At 34.3% G+C, this 14,343-nt stretch overlaps 2 protein-coding genes across 4 annotated transcripts; both read left to right on the forward strand.

The window, feature by feature from the left end:
- Nucleotides 1–466: 466 nt before the first annotated feature.
- Nucleotides 467–8,608, forward strand: LOC105161111 (Beta-ketoacyl synthase). Of its 3 annotated transcripts, XM_020693567.2 has the most exons (16): nt 467–758; nt 1,683–1,767; nt 1,990–2,116; nt 2,621–2,850; nt 3,654–3,761; nt 3,834–3,905; nt 4,162–4,248; nt 4,732–4,883; nt 5,358–5,438; nt 5,528–5,561; nt 5,825–5,891; nt 5,981–6,057; nt 7,002–7,062; nt 7,167–7,249; nt 7,537–7,608; nt 8,185–8,608. In XM_020693567.2, exons 3-16 carry the CDS (start codon nt 1,993–1,995, stop codon nt 8,347–8,349), a joined length of 1,413 nt encoding a protein of 470 aa, XP_020549226.1. In that variant the 5' UTR covers nt 467–758; nt 1,683–1,767; nt 1,990–1,992; the 3' UTR covers nt 8,350–8,608. The 3 variants fall into 3 exon arrangements, with proteins under 3 accessions (XP_020549226.1, XP_020549225.1, XP_011077001.1); XM_020693566.2 differs by lacking the exon at nt 1,683–1,767 and having other exon boundaries at nt 468–758; XM_011078699.3 differs by lacking the exons at nt 467–758; nt 1,683–1,767 and adding an exon at nt 791–1,246.
- Nucleotides 8,609–10,275: 1,667 nt separating this feature from the next.
- On the forward strand, nt 10,276–12,139 carry LHCA1 (chlorophyll a-b binding protein 6). The gene is made up of 4 exons (XM_011078700.3): nt 10,276–10,530; nt 10,988–11,090; nt 11,209–11,497; nt 11,906–12,139. The coding sequence occupies exons 1-4, from the start codon at nt 10,337–10,339 to the stop codon at nt 12,055–12,057; spliced, it is 738 nt and encodes a 245-aa protein (XP_011077002.1). The 5' UTR covers nt 10,276–10,336; the 3' UTR covers nt 12,058–12,139.
- Nucleotides 12,140–14,343: the final 2,204 nt, after the last annotated feature.

Raw genomic sequence — 14,343 nt, forward strand, 5'->3', positions numbered from 1 at the left:
TATAAATTTTATGTTATATTTCAATATCTGTACTTTTTTAAATTGACAAGTCCTAATAATTAACTTATAATTTTTTTACATCTATTTGTGAGTTTTATATTTATAACAAGATACACAGTTATGCAATCTATTTTATTATTTATAAATTTATGTCAAAATTTGATTCCCATGAATTAATCTAAAAATCATAATAATGATAATGATGGTTGAATAATTTTAATTAATTTTATTACTATTTTATTTTATATATGATGAGAGCAGTTACTATTTTGTACTTTGGTTTAAAAAATTATTCTATTAAATTATTTTGTAAATAATGAGATTAACAAGTTTTAAAAAATAACTTATATTTATTTTTTATTAATATTAATAACTATACAAATTTATATACAAATATTTTAATCATTTAATGTATATATTTTCTATATTTTTCTCACCAACAATTTTATTAATAAAATCTTCATCATCTCTTTCTCTTCCATTCTTACAACGCAAAATTCTAAAACCCTAATTTCTTTCTCACTCTTCCGATTTCTTAATTCTCACCATCACCCGCCCAATTTCTTTCTCGTTAATTTCCCACTCTTTTTTTTTTGGAAGCAAACCCCACTCTTTTTTTCTTTCGCCCCCAATTTCCAAATGTAAATCCTAAAACCCTAGCCCCAAACCAACGATTGCAAGCCCCAAACCGTCTACCAGCGCCGTCTGCACTAGGAAGGCGATTGTTGTTTTGTCGGCCAAGCAAGAAGCTCGAACAGGTTTGCCATTACATTTCGTAGTCTGTGTTGGTTTGGTGTTTCAAGAAATGAAAATGGATATGAACTAATTTGGTATGAGAAGGGGAGAGTTGGGGTGTGCGGTGGGTGTTATGTGACGGTGGGGTTGGTCGGTTTGTGTGGAGTGGCTGATGGGTTGGTGCAGGGCGGTGTTGTTGGAAATGCTTGGGAGTTTGCTAAAAAATTGCTGAAGTACTCGAGCTCGAACTCGAGCCATAAAAAATAAAATCGAGCTCGAGCCAACCAAAAATGGGCGAACTCGACTGGATTACACCCCCTACATTGAATATTTTCCAAGAATATTGAAGTTGTACTTCTGGTAGCGAATATCAAAAGTCCAAACTTTAAAAGGACGCGTGTGCAAATTCTTCAAATTCTTATAGAACTTTAAGGCACTGTTAGGACTATTGTTTTTTCTCACGGGACAGAGTTTGACTGTAAACCTCTTCTCCTCGCTGTCTAGAGAACAGGTAATTACTCATTGTTATTGTTTTACTGAATTTCCAGCCTGAATACTTAATTTGAGTATAGAAGAAAGATGCTGCCGTGATGGGGTTTCTGTTGTGCAATTCGATGCCATTTGAATTGGTGTATAACTTGTCCGACAGAATGCCTCACAGAGAGAAAAACCCATAATACTTTATCTGTTATTCTGATTATAGAAAGCACCAGCACGATTTGAAATGTGGAAAGAGAAAGTAAGGTGCAAGTTTTTGATGTATTTAGTCATGGAAAACAGAGGAATCACCAGGCATTTTGCTAATATTGCCTGCTGGAATTAATTTCTGTGCTCTAAATTTTAATCTTCATAAATCGTAACTATTTTGATGCAAAGGTTGCTGACAATTACTGTAAGTTTATTATGTTAGCAAAGTTATTCCAGATGTTTTTCTTACCTTCATTCAGTGAAAGCTTTGATGGAATTGAATTTGTTGAATGGATGGGGCTCATGAAGAAACATTGTCATTCACCACGTACTCCATGCTTTTAGGTAGTAGAGAAAGAGAGGGAAGTTAGTATACCGAAATATTTTAACTAGTGCTTGTAGGAGCAAATTGATTCGACTGAGCATGCATTTCTAGTGTTGTATTTCTATTTTCTTTTGAGTCAAACATAATTCCAAGTACTGTTAAATTCTTTCTTTTCACTGGCTTGCTAACTGCATGTGCAAGTAGTGCTGCTAAGTGTTTGGTTGTCTTTATGGTTTTTGAAGCAAATGGCAATGGCAAGGCGCTACAGTAATAGACTCGTCTCCTCAATCATCCAGTTCACCCGATTCTACTCTTCTGGTCCCTTTGACCCACCGCCCTTTTTGCCCCCTCGTAGAGTTGTTGTCACAGGTACTTTCCTTTTTCTAGATTTCCAACCACAGATGCTAATTTGTTAGCTGATAGAAGTTGTCAAGTTTAATGCCGCAACTAAGAACTGGAGAAAGTATTATGAAGAGCAAGTTTAAAACGAATTACAGTTTTCATCCTCCATGATAGCATCTTTTGCCTTCATTTTCTTTGCCTTTATTGTTATCTAGAATGCTTATATTATCAGAACCCCTAGCAAAAACAACCAACCATTTTAATGCTGCATGTTAGTTGTGAAGCTTTGCTCACAGAATTTGAAACTGTTAATAGCACCTTGTTATTATTGGTAGTGATATGTCTGTTGAACTCCCAATTTGCTGATGAATACAGCATCATATTTCTCAACGTTAAAATATGACATTCTCTTAGAGGTTGGTTGACAACTCAATTATCAGTCCCAGTTCATGTCCTATGTTCAATTCAATGCGAAGTAGATATTTGGCGTTTGAAATGGATTTAGTAAAATTTGTGTTTATACTACAATAGGTTTAGGAATGGTTACTCCTTTGGGGTGCGGGGTGGAGGTCACCTGGAAGCGTTTAATAGAAGGGGAGTGTGGCATTAGGGCAGTAACTATTGAAGATCTGAAGATGAATGGATTTGATAGAGAGACACAGCTACATACCTTTGATCAATTGACATCCAAAGTTGCTGGAATTGTACCCTGTGGGGCCAATCCTGGTGAATTTAATGAGGAGTTGTGGCTTAACTCTAAGGTAATTATTTTAATTATGTCGTCAGTTTATAAATTATTTGAGATTGTTGGCAGAAGTACTGAAAACTTAAGTTGTAGTTGGTGTTTTTGAAAGAGAAAAGTCCTCTGCAGGGAAAAAGCAAACAAGTGAATAATTGATTTTAGGCTGTTCATAGTCTAAAAATGTTTGCTTCAAATACTTCTGATTTTTTTTCTTTCTTTATGCAGCCCAACAAAATGGTTGATATCATTTTCTGGCAATCTTTTTGATTTCGAATCCTACACTGATTCAGAAAAGCAATGAAAAACTCCTGGACTAGGATAACCTGGAGAGCATTAAAAGCACCCTGTTATAAAAGACTAATTAAATAAATAAAACCATTTTCACAATTGTAACTGAATTATGTTGAAAGGGACAAAAATTCCTGTCAACTTGAAGTATAATGATAGTGGTGATGACAAAGAAAGAAATTTGCAGCCACTCTACCAAGTTTTAGCCTCACCCATTCAATATAGCTTCTTCTAGTACAAACATCCACTAAATAAGATCATTCACCGTATGTAGCGCCATCAGAAGCTTCACTCATAGGTTTTATTTCTTGGTGTCAAATTAATTAAATTTTTTGATGCATCCCAAATATGAGAAAGGTGAAAAGCAGGACAAGAACATATTGAATATGTGATTGGCTGACATCTATACAATTGGTTAAGAGAAGTTCATGAGGTTTCTAATTGACATTTGTATATGTTTTATATGAGATTGTAAATTCAATTTTTCAGCAAGCCCCAATCTTGAGTTCAGATTTTACTTTTTAATCTCCCCAGGATCATAAGTCAACTGCCAGGTTTATAAGCTACGCACTATGTGCAGCTGATGAGGCGCTAAGAGATGCGAATTATATGCCCACTACACAGGATGAGAAGGAAAGAACGGTAGTTATTGTCCATTTTATGTTATGAAGGTTATTAGCAGGTTACTTCTAATTCTAACTTCTAGATCACCAGGGAGTTTCCATAGGTGCAGGAACTGGTAGCATCAGCGACATATTGGATGCTTCAAAAATGATCTGTGAGAAGGTCGATTGGATGCTCCTTTTTGTGTTAATTATATAATATCTTGGAAATCTGTTATTTATTTGTCGATTCGTTGTGAAAGGTTCCAGAGCAATAAAGTTCTTCTGATATGTAAAATTGACAAATATCCTCAATGAACCAGGGCGATGGAACCTTCCTCCACCATGTCATTGTATTTTAATTTTTTACACAATATTATATTGTAACTGATGTTCAAACTGTTGAAATCGTTTAACCTTTTTTTTTTTTTTGGGTGCAGAAACTACGCCGACTCAGCCCATTTTTCATCCCAAGGATACTGATAAACATGGCTTCTGGCCACGTGAGCATGAAGTATGGATTTCAGGTATGCAGTTAATACATTTCTAGTTTTTTGGAAACATGTGAAAATTTACAAGACTCGTCATTTTGGGCTATATGTGGGCTTCTTCATATGCCACATAGATGGCAACGCTAATTTTTCTGGTCTATACTTTATCATTTCTGCAGCCTATCTATTGTTAAATCATTTGAGAGCATGGCATTTAACTAAACTTAATATTTGAGATCAAGCAATTATGTTGCTGGAGAACCTAAATCTGATGTATACTTTAAGCAGAAACATGCAAAACAATAGGTCTAAATTAATTTAAAAGAAAACCTTGAAACATATTAGGGTTGAAATGCTTAAATGTACGTTCTTTTTCTAATAAAGGTTGAGTGATAAAAGATAACTTGTTTCATACATTTTTGGCTTTGACACTGTATGCAATCACTTTTATGGTCTGAAGAATCGTTTTTGTGATATACAAGATATAATTGTATATCCTAGTCTTGATTTTGAATCTAGGGACCAAACCATGCTGCAGTGACAGCTTGTGCTACTGGTGCACATTCTATTGGAGATGCCGCCAGAATGATTCAATTTGGAGATGTTGATGTTATGGTTGCCGGGGGAACTGAAGCAAGCATCGATGCTTTGTCTATAGCAGGATTCTGTAGGTAATGATTAATGAATTCGTTGTGCCATTCCTCCTTACAGATGTCGTATATCTGATTGGTGCTTGTCAGAAGGCTAGATAACCACTCCCCTAGGAAAAGGGAAATAGAAAGCTGGTGTTCTATCTAACTGGCATGCATTTCATGTCAACAAGAATCAATAGGCGGCTTTTTGAGGAGTTGAGTCTGCCATGTCTGTTTCATAAAAGCTTCGACACAGACTTTCCAATAATGCTTTTGTGACTTTTTGTGTTGTTTCTCCCCCTGTTTTTTGGATGTTCAAAACTTCTAAGGTGTAGTATTAATTTGTCACTGGCCAGTGACATGAATATGCTAATTAGAGTCTTTGGGATGAACTTTAGGAATCCGTCCAGAGAGCTGTTATAGGTCCCTGTGATAAAATTTAGGAGGAGGTCCTATTCAAACTTCAAGATCTAACATAGTGAGAGATACAAGTGACTGCTACTTTTTGTACAGGTCAAGGGCATTGACCACCAAGTACAATGCTGTGCCTGAAGAAGCCTCAAGACCTTTTGATTGTGCCCGTGATGGGTTTGTGTAAGTAATCGCTGCTATTCTTTGTAATTGTGTAGCTGCTTTAACCTGATTGTTTCACTTATATCGTTTAATAAGCTGCTGAAACGCAGTATAGGTGAAGGTTCTGGCATCCTTGTTTTGGAGGTGAGTGCTGCTACATGTCAAACAAATTTCATATTTTTGCTAGAATGGGGTAAAGAACTCTCGTTTAAGGGAAAAAATGTGTCACCAAGGGCATCCTACACAATTGGCCAATTGAAGAAGTTCAGTGGTGAAATTACTGGTGCTTATGTTATTACAAGGCTCAAGAACAATGGATGCTTCGTAGTTTTAACTTGTCTGGATCATAAAATTCAGCCTGTTTGTTAGTGGAAAGCTTTCATCACACCATAAGTTTAATTTCTAAGGAACTGGAGCATGCAAAGAAGCGAGGAGCTAAAGTCTATGCTGAGGTCCGTGGTTATGGGATGTCAGGTAATTTCTTCAACCATCAGACTTTGTTGCTATTCTATTCTATATTAAGAATTTCATTAAAGAAAACATAGTTATTTTACTTTCTTAAGGTGACGCGTATCACATTACTCAACCACATGCTGATGGAAGAGGGGCTGTTTTGGCCATGACACGTGCCCTGAAGCAGGTATCTGGCATTCTAGTCATAAAGTATTTTTTCAGTGCCTTTCTCATAGTTAGCATCTGGAAGTGTGATTTATAGATGACTTGATTGTACAGTAGTTAACACCTAGTATTTTGGATAGCCTCATGGAAAAAGGCAGGTACTGATGTCAGATAGCATAAACATTTGACCTACCCCCAAATGAACACAGCCCTGTGGAGACACTATTGTGTTTCTTAAAAAACCCAAAAAGGTAATCTGCAAAGGTGCATTTATTTAGTGGATACCTAAGAGACCTTTGCAATGCTATTAATTGACACATGTTGATTCCCCCTTAAATGACAAATACAGTCACTCAGAAGTTGAAAGTTCTCATCAATCTCGTTATCTTTGACATTATGCGGAATATGGTATCTGGATACCTTATCTCCTGGGAAAGAGGGTCTGTCTTTGTCCCAGCAAAATTCTTTAACCACTCCCCTTAAATTATTAATTTGAACAAGAATTAGAATGTCAGATCTTCTAGTGTTGATCTCCTGTCTTATGATACTGTGTTGAAATTGATCATCTTGATTGTGACTTGAGTTTCTTATCTGCTTCTGGTTCACCTTGGTGTGCTTTCGAGTGCCTTTGGAGGACTGCAAAATATATTCTTGTTTATATTTATGAAATTGGAAGGGCATGTGTCTCTGACAAGCTATGCTTTGGAGAGGAGCATCAAAGTTCCATCATCATTCATCCAGCTGCTATTACTCATCTTGCTCATGTTTGTAAAATATTGTTTTCTTATTGCTAGTGGTCCTGCACAATGCCATTTATAGCCTAATAACATAAGTATACATGTAAAGCTCCTTCAGCCCCCTGGTGACCCACTAGAAAAGGAAGCTATGAGGAAAAGTATTATTCATCAATGAAAAGGACGAGTATTATTGGTTCACTAATCTAGGTTGTTTTGCTAATGTTGGCAGTCTGGCCTGAACCCTAACCAAGTGGATTACGTTAATGCACATGCTACATCTACTCCTTTGGGTAATTAAAATTCTATTGTAATATCATTATGAACTTTCAGAATACTAATTATTGGTATGATGGTTTGTTAAACATAGCTTAACATGTTGAAACTCCTCATGCAGGTGATGCTGTGGAAGCCAAGGCAATTCAGTCTTTATTTTCCGATCATGCAGCATCTGGGGCTTTAGCCTTTTCCTCCACAAAGGTAACGTAGATATGATATCAGGTACATTTCTATAGAAAAAGTAGATGTGAATACAAAAGTTTTCTTAAACAGTTTGGCGCAAGACCTATTCTGGCTACAGTGTAAGTAGAATTAAGTGGTTTAGCAATATGATTTATGGTTATCCTGAATGTGGTGCTGCTTTATCTATTCGTGTTTCTTCACAATCCTGTTACAAAAGGAAAAAAGAATATACTTTTCAGAATGCATTTTGGGTATGTTCCAACAACTCTAGTCTAATCTGTACTATGCTGGTGATCCCTCATCAGGGTGCTATTGGACATCTGCTCGGGGCAGCTGGAGCAGTTGAAGCATTATTCTCTATATTAGCCATACACCATGTAAGGAAATCCTAAGTTGGATTCTATTTCTTGGATTCTTGCCACTTTAAAAGTTTGTCTGTATCTCTCAGATTTCAGGTTAAACTTACCACTAATTGAAAGAAATTGGCAGAAAGTATAAGTTTCGCAAAATACTAAATTTGGCTTCTTAACGAGCAATGTCACTATATTATAAAAAGTCCTGGAATTGGTTTTTGAGGTAGCTAAGAACTTTCTATGTGAACTGTTTTAATCGAAGACGCTGCATGCTCAGTAAATGCCAAATGAGGTCTCCCATTATTTGTGTTCAGGAGTAGCAACTTGAAATCATTGAATCACTGTGAATGGTGGAGTTATATGGAATCAAATTTTATTATTGTACTTGTTTATATCGTGTGTCCAAATATTTATTATTTCACATATAAAATTGTATAATATATGCTTATCCACGACACATCCAGGCCTGACACGAACTTATAGAGAAGTCTATCCATGTCCTGGTTTAAACGTCGGCAGATTGTCATCCTGCTTAGCATTGACTTAGATGCTGTTATACTTTTCCGAGTTCCTTAGCTTAGTAGTCACAATTTACTGCAGGGAATCGCACCCTTAACACTCAACCTCAGCAAACCGGATCCTGTTTTTAGTGGCAATTTCATGCCTTTGAGTGCTTCAAAGAAGATGACCATCAAAGCAGCCTTGTCAAACTCTTTCGGCTTCGGGGGAACAAATTCATCACTGCTTTTTGCTTCTATAGATTGAGAACATGAAATTTGGTGAACAGAGATCCTAAAGAACAGGTGTTATTTATCATGTGCATTGAGATTTTGGTTGACTATTCTATTTATTCTTTTCTTAGGACTGCATGCCCAAATAGGCCTAGTTGTCTTATGAAACTAAAAACTTTATTTTCCTCGTTCTGTATTTTCTGAAATCACTGAGAGAGAATGTATGTTTATGTGACTTTGTGAGTTACTTTTGATGAATCTTTGAATGTAGAGTGAAAATCATAATTGAACAATATTGCAGATTTTAGCTGTGCTGTATGTAGTTGGGCTATGTAGGTGATTTTAGATATAATCAGGTTCATTCACATTCAATTGAATTATATATTAAGCATTCTACTTGTTATATGATCCATTCAATTTAAATGGAATAATCAGTCATATATATAAAATATAACAATACTTATTGTTGATCACTTGAATGCTTCGAACAAGATTTCTTGTTATTATTCTAACTATTGATTTTTCATGGAGTAAAGCTAGTTTTAATGGGATGTTTCTAGTAGTTTCGATTTTTGTGGTGTGGATCAATTGTAGATAACTTGTAGATTAAGCATAAGTATTTGAAAATAATAGTGAAAAGCAAGGAAAAAAAAAAAAAAAATAGAACTGGCGCGATTGACAAAACATTTGATATTTATAAATTTGCATTGTTTATAATTTTTGGTTTAAATTGAGTCAGTGAGGGAGCGTTTGCGAGTGTTTCTGTAAGGCGCTTTTCAATTTTTGGCTCAAAAGAATACTTTTGAATTAACTGGGATACCAACTTCTACTTCTGAAATGGCCTAAAAAAAGGGCTTTAAAGCCAAAAGCACATTGGGGGATGTTTTTAGCTGTTTTGATTTTTTGTTAAATAATCCAACTATATGTTTTATTATTTTATCCTTATTATAATAACTTTAATTCAACTTACCTTTTTAATTTATTTTTAAAATTATATATTTAAAGTTGATATTGAAGTTTTCAAATAATTCAAATTTTAACAATAATCAAATTTACACTTTCACATATTTAATATCTTAAATTTTTTTATATTTTATGTGCTATATCATCTAATTATATTATTTCGTTCATATATTATTATCTGATTAATCAATAAAATAACTATTTTTTTGCAATCATGCAAGCTTCATTATTCTGCATGAATTAATAGTTATTACTTAGTGGGATCATTATTAAATTAAATATATATGTTTAATATTTTTAAAAATATAAATATAAAATACTAATTGAGATAAAATTATTATTTTTTGTGGACAAATAATTATTAGTGACAAACAACAAGTGAAATAATAAGTAAAGATAGTGTCTTTTTAACAGATATGGACAATTCAATATTTCATCAATTAAATTTATTTTAGAAGTGATTTTTCTCCAAATACTATCCAATTTAACTTTTATCTGCTTTTCACCTTTCTCCGCAAAAATAAATTTTTTAAGTTTTTGCATACACTCCCTCAGTTCAAAAACAAAAATTATAAATCAATAATATTTTTTTTCCATTTATTTTTAACAATAAGTTGATAAACGTCTATTTTAAACTATTTCATACACAATTAACTTTGACCCGAAATAAGTGTATTACAAATAGTTTAAAGAAAATATTAAAAATAAGTAGACTAGCTTCATATACACATACATCCAAACTGAATCTCTACAATTTATTTTCCAAGTGGAAAAAAATCCAATAATCCAACACAAGATATTGCCTGATTTTTTCCCCTCTCAAAATCCAACCTCCACCATGGAAAAACCCTCACAATATCCACATCAACATCTCAATTGGGGATGAACACCTTACACGTGGCCCAATGACATCACACGCACCAATACCCTCAGCCAATCACAATCAACTTTTGGATTTGCCAATATCCCCCTTTCCCCATATACTTAGCACCTCAACTAGTTCACCCCCTAGCCATTCTCTCATCTCAGTTCCCCATCAAGAATCCATATATTCAAGAATGGCTGCCAATGCATTGATGAGCTGCGCCGCCGCAGCCGCTGCCGTTTGCCCCTCCGTCCTCTCCTCCTCCAAGTCAAAATTCGCGGGCTCCGTAGGGTTTGGCACCAATGCCGCCACCTCTAGGTTCACCATGTCCGCCGAGTGGATGCCCGGCCAACCCCGCCCGCCCTACCTTGATGGATCAGCCCCAGGGTAATTTTCGATGAATTTAATAATTATTTCGAGTATCGAAATTGTTATTTTTTTTTAATCATATATTATAAGTTCAGTTTATTTATCGTTTAGTTCATATTACTTTGGTTAATTTTATTGCGGATTATGAAATACTTTTTATATTTTAAAAATAAGTAAATGAGTTATTTGAATGATATAAGATTAGAAAACTTATAAGTATAATATGGTAACTTTGTAATTAATTGAAAGAAATTTATTATCATATTAGAAATAATTTAGCCATTTTTCTAAAGTTTTTTAAGCTCCTAATGGTCTAATTTTTAGAATTTATATGATGTTTTTCTAAAGAAACTATAAGTTTTCAAACATAAAATAATATTTATTAAAGATTATAAGTTCACTAAAAAAATCTCCAACCACCCTCTTGAGTCGGATCCAAACTCTTTTGTTAACCCGAATGGTGATTGGATCTTAGGGACTTTGGATTCGACCCGCTTCGTCTAGGGGAAGTCCCGGAGAATCTAGAGAGATACAAGGAATCCGAGCTCATTCACTGCAGATGGGCTATGCTTGCTGTTGTAAGACCCGTACCCGTACCCGTTTATACAATTATGTCACAAATTAAAATGCTGATAAATATATATTATTATGTAGAACTGAATTCCGGAAATTTTTAATTAATGTCTGAATTTGTAGCCTGGAATTCTTGTACCGGAGGCTTTGGGTTTGGGTAATTGGGTCAAGGCCCAGGAATGGGCAGCAGTCCCAGGAGGGCAAGCCACGTACTTGGGTAACCCGGTTCCATGGGGCACCCTACCCACCATTTTGGTGATTGAATTCGTGGCAATTGCCTTTGTGGAGCACCAGAGGAGCATGGAGAAAGACCCGGAAAAGAAGAAGTACCCGGGTGGGGCTTTTGACCCGTTGGGCTACTCCAAGGACCTGAAGAAGTTCGAAGAGCTCAAAGTCAAGGAAATCAAGAATGGTATCAAATACACATCCACTCTATTTATAAAATTATTACATAAGAATGTTAAATGAGGAGTAAAATAAAAAAAAATTATATAATTTCTGCTAACATTAATATTTTTCGTCCAAACCCTAACAAAAAGGGATGAGATATAAACAGTGAATTTTCAGAGGAGGTATAAGTGAAATTTTGAAATTTATTTGGGAAAAAATGTAATTTCGCATTTTTTGAGTGAGTCTAAATATAATTAACCCTATATATATATTTTTTCACAAACTCGTATTTTTTCGAATACACTAAATTATAATTTCATACAAACGTGCTATTTAGGCCGTCTTACGTCTTTTTTCCATTTTTTGACACTCACGCATGCACACACTCAAAGTTAGAACACGAGATCTCTTATATATGTATGTTGTTCAGGGCGTCTTGCGTTGTTGGCGTTCGTGGGATTCTGCGTGCAGCAATCGGCGTACCCTGGTACAGGGCCACTGGAGAACTTGGCGACGCACCTGGCGGATCCATGGCACAACAACATCGGAGACGTTATCATTCCTAGATCACTTTCGCCTTGAAACCCCCACATACATATATCTGTAACATTAATTAACGTGTATGTGATATGGATGAATGGAATGGCATCCACCTCCTTGTGTATGTTTTCTCCTCCTCTCTAAATTGTTTCTTCACACACTTAATTAATTGATTAGGCAAAAAATGAAACTACCTCTTATTTCATATTTTTATTAATTATTCAGACTCTATTTCCCATTGAATATCTGGATTTGGTCGAATCTGAATTAAAATTTTCTCGAATAAGGAAAAGATCAAGGGTAAATTATGTTGATAATCCTTGAAGTTAGATTTAATTACACAAAATATTTTACATCATTTTCCGAAGAAAAAGAATGCAATTTTAGTGTTGTAACTTATGGGGGGTGGCGTTTCTGGTCATACACAAAATAATTTTCTCATTTTAATCGTCTAACTTTAAAATTTTGACAATTTTAGACTATTTTTGGTCCATTTGATTAGAAAATTGCATGTGACTTGCACTATAAGAGAATTATTCAATAGTTACGAAAAGTTTTGATGCTAGAATCAGCGTGATTAACAAATAAAACTTTTGTTGCTAATTTATATTATTTAACATATGTTTTAAATAATTCATTAGCAGGTAAACTTTCATTGCTAAATTTATTAGCAGGTAAATTTCTTGTATTAAGTAATGTATATTAACGATGAGAATTTTATTTGCTAATTAGCTCGATGCTAATTTTTTCCGTTGTTTTTTAGTATTTTCTTGTAGCTAGTGTTGCACATGTTCAAATTAAATTGCAATTTTCAGTTTTGTAACTCAGGAGGGTTTGACATTTTTGGTCTTGCATTTATAGGACAAAAATCACAATTTAATTGTGTCATGTGCAACTCACATACAATTTTTCAGCCAATTGATTAAAACTGTCAAAACTTTAAAGTTATGAATTAAATTGCAAAATTCATTTTTACAGGACCAAAAATGTCAAATCATCTAATTGTTAAAGGAATAAAATTGCAATTTACTCTTTTTAAAATTACAAATACACCCCCAAAGTGGGTGTTGGTTTACGCATCTTAAGTGGTGTGCGTAAAATTTTGCTAAAGAATATACTTATAGTTACAACTACAACTTCAATGAGTGTATCTACCATTTTGCCAAGGGCATGGAGCGTTTATCTAATTAAACCTAAGTTCATAAATGTCAATGTAATTTACCCAAAGATTAAATACTAAAACTCAGTTCCATTGCTCATAATTAATTAATTTATTGCCGCGATCAGATTAAACCAATACAAAAATTTAAATTTTAACTATAAATTAATCAACACTTGACACGATTTGACCTATAATCAAAATATCTGCTATAGTTTTTAGTTGTAGATAATGTTTTGACATCATTTGCAGAAACGACGACTAATTAATAATCATTATACAAACATAATTAATTCGTATTCATCATAATTTTTTATTTTTAACTGTATTAATACCATAACGAAATATCATATTTCTTGCTGTGTAAATACTAAAACGGAGTTCCATTATTCATTATTAGACTAATAGAGGCTTTTAACAAAGCCAAAACATAGCAAAAGCAAACATCAAACCCTCAATTCTAAACCACCATATATCAGAACAACAACATTAATATTCCTTAAACCTTAAACCTAGAGAATCAGAGCAGCTTCATGGGAGTTGCAACACTTTGTCCGGTGCCCGAAGGCAAGTGCACACAGGTACAAATATCCCCAAACGGCGTGTGGTTACAGTACGAGGACTGCAGCTTCTTCCCATACGCCTTCTGGCATATTTTCTTGCAGTCGGCCTCATTGCACTTTATGATGATTCTTTGTGCGTTCGTCGTCGTGTCTGATTGAAAAGCAACGTACGTTAAGATCATGACGACCAGCATCAAACTTACACGACCTGTCGACATCCTTAACTGTGCGTAGTTTTATTGCAGTGTGTGTAATAATGGGAGGAATTGTCAGTCGGGATGTGTTTTTTGTGGGAATTTTTGGTGCATGGGGGTATTTATAGGAGGATTTATATATAATATTTGGATTCGTTTTCTGAATATTTTATTGTGTTTTATGGAGATAAAGAGAGAAAATAAAAATAAATAAGTGTGTGTTAGAGATAGTATGTATGTTTGGATTTATTTTTTGAGATAATTTAAAATAAGTATTATATGTTTAATATTGTGTTTTGGGAGACAAAAATTACTATTCACTGTCAAATCACGTCTTTTTTATATATTTTACGTATATGTGTGTGTATATATATGTACGTATTTATGCTAAAACAGTTAAAAATACCTAAAT

This window comes from Sesamum indicum, linkage group LG4 (genome assembly GCF_026168435.1).
Source record: "Sesamum indicum cultivar Baizhima isolate 11 linkage group LG4, ASM2616843v1, whole genome shotgun sequence".
NCBI classification, from domain to species: Eukaryota; Viridiplantae; Streptophyta; class Magnoliopsida; order Lamiales; family Pedaliaceae; genus Sesamum; species Sesamum indicum.

Coding starts and splice junctions, on each gene's coding strand:
- LOC105161111 (XM_020693567.2), top strand. CDS start 1,993: ATGGCAATGGCAAGGCGCTACAGTAATAGACTCGTCTCCTCAATCATC. Junction 5,892..5,980: donor CCGTGGTTATGGGATGTCAG/GTAATTTCTTCA, acceptor TACTTTCTTAAG/GTGACGCGTATCACATTACT. Junction 7,609..8,184: donor CTATATTAGCCATACACCAT/GTAAGGAAATCC, acceptor AATTTACTGCAG/GGAATCGCACCCTTAACACT.
- LHCA1 (XM_011078700.3), top strand. CDS start 10,337: ATGGCTGCCAATGCATTGATGAGCTGCGCCGCCGCAGCCGCTGCCGTT. Junction 10,531..10,987: donor CTTGATGGATCAGCCCCAGG/GTAATTTTCGAT, acceptor ATTGGATCTTAG/GGACTTTGGATTCGACCCGC. Junction 11,091..11,208: donor GATGGGCTATGCTTGCTGTT/GTAAGACCCGTA, acceptor CTGAATTTGTAG/CCTGGAATTCTTGTACCGGA.